Source organism: Acartia tonsa, chromosome 8, assembly GCF_053477335.1.
Source record: "Acartia tonsa isolate MP-2025a chromosome 8, ASM5347733v1, whole genome shotgun sequence".
Lineage (NCBI taxonomy): Eukaryota > Metazoa > Arthropoda > Copepoda > Calanoida > Acartiidae > Acartia > Acartia tonsa.
Genome location: NC_137267.1, coordinates 6,599,820 through 6,606,401, shown reverse-complemented (window position 1 = coordinate 6,606,401; position 6,582 = coordinate 6,599,820). Strand labels below are relative to the sequence as shown.

Genomic DNA, 6,582 nt, shown 5'->3' with positions numbered 1-6,582 from the left:
AAATTTGAAACAAAATTGTAATGAAATTTGTTGAAGAACTGCTTAAACACATGACGTGACATTGTACGTTGTTGTCCTAGGAATCAGTATTCCAAAAATCAGTTCAATCGGATAATTATATCACAAAAAAAATTTGTTGTTGACGCCAACCCAAAAATGAACCAAGAAAGTGGTTTATAGAATCATGTAATTAAGCTAAGGAATAACAGAACAAGTAGATAATCTTTGAGCTAGTTTTATTTCAGCGAGGGCTTGGATATTGTACAACTTTTAGTTATTTTAGTAGCGAAGCTACTCTATAATTCAGTATGTCTGCCAGTCCCTCAGGCAGTCATTCCGTAACGCTATGGTTGAAATGTGAGTTGACAAAACTAATTTATCTTAGATTCTGCACAAATAAATTGTCAAATAATATTAATAAAATTTTGTCATTTTTTTTAACAGAGCAATTCATAATAATCGATATATTATTACTTGGATGTTCCACCAGATTTTCATATACTCTGATAATGATTTCCCCCATCCAGCCCCTTATCAATATCAACACTACAAGATGAACGAACTAACCAATAAATGAGGTGTATATTAGCAAGCTAAATTGTCGAATGATTAATCAATCTATCATATATCCATTTTTTTAATTCAAATATTTTAAAATATCAAAAAAAAGAATGAGAAATAAACAAGTGTTGTGAGAAAGTTTGCCTATATAATCTGAGTGGCAAATCAATTTGATATTAGTTTCATCAGGTTACATTTCTGATAAACAGCAGGTATGATTTCTTTTCCAGTATGGCTTCCAAACCGGGATTAATATCCGCTGGATTAGAACCGGGTCTCATCCATACAAAAAATATCATTTATAGCATTGTATTACAGACAATTTTTAGGAATATTAAAATAAAAGTGCTAAAACTAGTTTTGTTAGCATATGCCTACAGCACCTCGGGGAAATATAACTTATTTTGATCTTATAATTTAATTTTAATATCTGCAGAAACCTGTCTATAATACGATGCGATGAATAAATATTCCTATATCATTTACAATAATGTATTTTGATAAGCAAAGCTTCTCTATAGGTTATAGGTATATATAGGTTTGTCTGTCTACTCTCCATTGACTTTTATCTTGCAGTAAGTTTCCATTGGTATGTCCAAACATTTGTTTGTTTAAGTATTGCATAAAACAAACTGTCAAAATCTATTTCTTTAAGTAGTATTTTAAAAGTTTTATAGTGAAAATTTAATATATGATATAAATAGTGCTATATATTTATGAAAAACAGCTAAATAATATTTCTAGATAATTGCAAGGTTTTAAAATTTATATATATGTACATATATTTCTTTACAGTTTATTATAAAATGTTTCTTCTATTTATACGATATTTAATTATAAAATAATTGATCAACAGTTGAGCATTATCTTAGTTTATTCGGAGTTTACTTACTGAATTTCTAATAAAATTTAGTTTCTGGATTGTTATAAATATAGTGTTTTTCTTCATTTTTAAAACCGAACATTTTTAATTCTGCATTAGTAGCTTTTAATTGTGTTTCTACACATTTTTCCCAAATAATTTGAATAATAGAAGGGAGATTTATACATCCATTGTCCTTTTCCTGTGGTCATAACAGTTTTTATATCTACTAGCGGCTATGCCCCTAGAGGCCTCTAGTGGCACTTTAAATGTTTTTTTAAAAACTATTATACATATTAAAAGGTTTTGTCACATTATTTCTATGTTGCGTTGAAGTCTCCAAAAATATTTTAAAATTTTAGATTTTTTTGTGATTTCTCTTGAGAGGGTGGTAGTACCCTCCCCCAAATTAATTATAAACCTTTTCGGGACTTATAAGGAGCTACCCTGTTAAAGAGAACCTGATCGGTTCACAAGTTAGCGAGATCCTTTGGTACAAACAGACAGACAGACAGACATCATTCTACTTTGTATTATAGATTAATATCTCAGTTTAATAATTGAATTTACTTTAGGATGAAGAGACTTTTATCCCTAAAGACTGTCACCCTGTTTTATGTTACAGTCCTCAGCCAAGGTAAGAGGAAATATTAAAAAACATATTTATCTAAGATCCCTAAAACAGTCATGTGAACAAAGTAAATGGTAACTGTAAAGAGCAGTGTAATCTACTTGATACTGGACCTATCACATAATTCATATATCATGCAATCTAAGGGTTAAAAAGCATAAGTATAGATGGAAAAAAGTTATGTTGTGCTTGATTTCTAATATACACATTTATTATCACAATAATCAAAATCATGTTATAAAGTTATATTTTTAGTAGCTGATGGAGGTTCATTATTGAAACAAGGTAGTGGCAATGGACGTCAACAGCTGAGCTGCTGCCAAGGTGACAGCATCCTGTCATGTCAAGAGTTTGATATTGATCTGAGTGTCCTTGGTGATGGTGACCTCTTCCTGGAGCCTCTCAACACAACTCTTACCTTCCGCGGGCTGGTGTTCATGAGCAGCAATTCTTACAACTATGGGAATGATGATGTTGAGTTTATCATTACTGCTAATGTTGAGAAAGGAAGTGTTTATGTTCATGCTGCTTTTGACAATGGTAAGTCCTATGTTATTGAATACTGTGGAGATAATACCCATGTTCTGAAAGAGCTAGACGTTCAAAACTTAGGTTCAGATGAAGCACCCGAGTAGCATCAAATTCCTTTTTTTCTGATGGACATGGTCATCTGATTGCCCAAGGATCTGCCTCAACTGGCTTCAGAACTATTCTTGCCTATCAAGCTACTGGCCACTTAGTAAGGGTAAACTACTACTCCAATCCTGAGGTCATTTATCCTCATACTGGAACACCCACAGGTGTAGCTGGAGTTTCCAACAATGCCCGAGTCTTGACTGTCCAGAGGTTTGATCTTGCCAATGTTGGAGATGAAAGCAGTGGATGTTCTGCTCCCCCTCCCCCAACAACAACATCAACAACAACAACAATGTGTGCTACTTTTTGGTTGGCAAGCAGTACAGTTACAGTTCATATGCAACAGGCCCTAATCCCAACATTGAATCCTGCAACCTGTTTAAGTCTGAGTGTGTAAGATCTAACGCCATCACCTACATTAAATTCATTGGTAGTGCCACAGGAATAACAAGTGGAGATGCTTGCCATGCCAGGTGCCAAGCTACATCAGGATGCACCCAATGGAATCTGTACAAGATGGGTAACACCTGCTACATGTATAGTGAATACTACAACAGCTATGGTGGATGGACCTCTGGACCAAAATATTGCTAATCGGATGGACATTGCTGTACCGGCTTCTAGCATTGCTAGTTTGGGAGATTTTATAAATATTTATTTGTCGTGTGTTTATTTAAAAAATATCATTTGCTTACAAATTGCTTTACATTTTACAAATAAATTTGCATTTTAAAATTGTGCTTGCTTAATTTCTTTGTACCTTCTTTTAGAAGAGCATATGGACTTGACTAGAGATCTCAATTCGTATCTGTAGAAGAATTAAGTATCTTGAATAAAGTGTTCTAGTAGGGACATACTCTCTAAATCAGCCAATAGAGGAGCAGTGAGTACATTCCAGACATGTCATTGTTTGAAATAGTGTGCAGATTTTGATAGGAAAAGGCATAGTTTTTGTTATTTCTTTAGCATAATGAGTCATCTATAAGTAGACGCATTTCTTTTATAAAGGTTTTCTTGGGTAAATTCATGTGAATATGTATTTCCTAGTACAGTGTAAAGCACAAAATACAATACATAGTTACCTATGAATAGTTTAATTCCTTAGGATAAAAATTATATCCGCGAAAAATTTTGTTTTCTGTATAACTTGAATTCGAAACATTAGAGTAAAAGACTAGAGGGAGAAAGGGTTAAATAACTGTATCACCCCATCACAACCGCCTTGTGCAACCTTCCTATTGGTTCATTGAAAATCAACCAATGTGTCGCTTATATTAACACAGCCAAGTGGCACAAAATAATTCAGAAGCAGACAAAAGAGGTCTTTGAAAAAGGAATGGAGGTAGTTGTCTGTATAGTGTATATACATTTGTACATACTATAGTCTGTTAAATATAAATTTTGATAAATCTTGTCTAATTTACGGCAACTGGATTGTGCTTTGCTGAAAATGTTAGTTTGCCCATTGCAAAACCACCAACTGGATAAAAGATGACAGTTGTTTTTTTCATATTTTTAAAAGTGAAGCTTTTCTATAATTAGGGTCAGTCCGTCCGTCCGTTTGGAACGGTTAGATATTTTGTTTGTTTCTATAGACATGTTAGAATTGATTTCAAAATCTACTTGATGATTCCTATAACAGTGAGGTACGTAGCAACTCTGTATTTGTTATCAGATGATCCTTTCGTTCATTTAAAAAATGATGATTTTTAACCTTTCTAACAACAATTTTTTATGTGATTATCCTATTCATCTGATTTTGAAATAATGATTCCTATTACAACAAGGTACAATATTATAAGTGAAGCATCTCTATAATCAGGTCATAAAAAATGTAAGTGTGTCCTTAACCAGTATTCTGTATTATTGCAGTTTTGCAACAAATTTACTTACAATTTTATTTAGATTTACACTAGAAAAGACTAGAGCTCCCTATCTAAAATGGCTTGGCTGTAATAATACTGCAAAGTGAAACGTGGCAGATTTAGAGATGTCAAAAACGTTAAAAATCGTGAAAATTTCTCGATTCTCGACGTTAGAGACCAATATGGAACTTAAAAACTCATTTTAGACTATGTATTGCGCTTACAACCCTAGCTGAATCTTCATGCCATTTTCCATAAAGGTATAGAACGTCGTTCTAGCCCAATTGTGGCCTAAATGAGAGCCGCCGTGTTGAAGGGCTGTTTGATAGTTAGGTGAATTTGGATCCTGTGGTTCCTCACTTTCCTAAAGAAAATGGGGCCTCCCAGCAGCCCGATATTAATTCAATGAACTTTTGGGCCTGGAGCTACTTTGAAGCATGCACCAATAGACGTGCCCATACCATAAAGACCTCCATTATTGCCACTATTAAGGAGAACTTCGCCAGCTTGGACAGGTACATTTTGACCCAGGCCTCCCGGAGGTTGAGGAGGCGGGTAGAGGCGGTGATTGATCCTGGCGGCGAATTTATTGAATGATCTAATAGTCATATACCTAGTTAGCTTCCCAGTTTTTAAAATTTAATAAAATCTTTAAAAAGTCCGGTTTTATGTGGCGCACCCTGTATTTTATTTCATGGGTGGGGATGGTAGCCTAAAAACATGCAATCTATAATACAAAGTAGAACGATGTCTGTCTGTTTGTCTGTCTGTTTGTAGCGAAGTATCTCGCTAACCACTAAACCGATCGGGTTCTCCTTTACAGGGTAGCTTCTCATAGGTCCCGGGAAGGTCTATAACTATTTTCTTGGGGGGGTGGGACACCCCCAATCCCCCAAAAAATGAAAAATAACCCCCCCCCCAAAAAAAAAATGAAAAATACCCCCCCCCCAGAAAAAATTTTCTTTTTCTTTTTAAAAATGAAATTAAAATAGTGGGGTCGACAAACCCTACCCCCCCCCCAAAAAAAAAAAAATTCCCCCCCCAAATTTTTTTTAAAAAATTTTAATACGAAAAATTGGTTTGATTAAACCTCTTGGGAAAAGCACCTAGAGGCTAGTACATTTATAAAGCTTCACTATAAAGTACATCTGATTCGGACCAGTATCTTCCGAGATCTTTAGCTTATATTACTCATTTTCTTATGCTAGACTTACTTATTTAAAATGTTTTTCTACTATTTGAAATAGCTGTCATTGTTTTGTTAAATGTTTTACACTAGGATTCATACAACTTATACAAACAATGAAATTGATTCGAGAAAAATCACGAAACCTTTCTTCTGCCCCCCTAAATATTAATCAAGATTTATTTCACTTGTTGGCTATACCTTATACCTGATAGAAATAAGAATACATTCATCCCACATACAAACAATTAAATTTAGGTTTACGGATTTTATATGTTTTATTTAGCCCCTTATCATTCAAGTTAAAGAAGAAATTTTTTAAAAGTTAAGCTTTTCTATAATTAGGGTCTGTCAGTCCGCAACGAAAAGCTCTTTTAATAAATATAGACATGTTAGAATTGTCCCATAGATTTCTAACTTTGCATGATGATTACTGAAACAGTTAGGTTTGTTTAGGTAGCGTAGAAACTCTAAAATCGTTACCAGAAAGTTTATTTAAAACATGCTGATTTTTAACTTTTTTCACAGTTTTTTTTTGTATGATATAATTAATAAGGTATATAAGTTTTCCGGAATTTTAAAGTTAGGGGGAGATTTGAAATCTGCATCAAATTTTAAGGATTTATTATAAAATTCGTTTTTTGTATAATTCTTTATCTAAAAGCGGAAATGCATTTTAAGTTAATTAATTTTGACCAATAGGATAGGTGGATTTTAAACTACCTGCGCTCTAATTGGTTAAATGATGTACGACATCGAATCAGAGCGCAGATTTTTTAAATCCACCAATCACAGATGCCAAAATTAATTAACTTAAAATGCATTTCCGCTTTTAGATAAA

At 33.5% G+C, this 6,582-nt stretch overlaps 1 protein-coding gene across 2 annotated transcripts; it reads left to right on the top strand.

The window, feature by feature from the left end:
• Window positions 1-720: 720 nt before the first annotated feature.
• On the top strand, window positions 721-3,425 carry LOC145325882 (uncharacterized). 2 transcript variants are annotated; one of them, XM_080168859.1, is made up of 3 exons: window positions 721-773; window positions 1,999-2,060; window positions 2,310-3,425. In XM_080168859.1, the coding sequence occupies exons 2-3, from the start codon at window positions 2,000-2,002 to the stop codon at window positions 2,687-2,689; spliced, it is 441 nt and encodes a 146-aa protein (XP_080024985.1). In that variant the 5' UTR covers window positions 721-773; window position 1,999; the 3' UTR covers window positions 2,690-3,425. The 2 variants fall into 2 exon arrangements, with proteins under 2 accessions (XP_080024985.1, XP_080024986.1); XM_080168860.1 differs by having other exon boundaries at window positions 734-773; window positions 2,313-3,425.
• The last annotated feature ends 3,157 nt before the right edge of the window (window positions 3,426-6,582 follow it).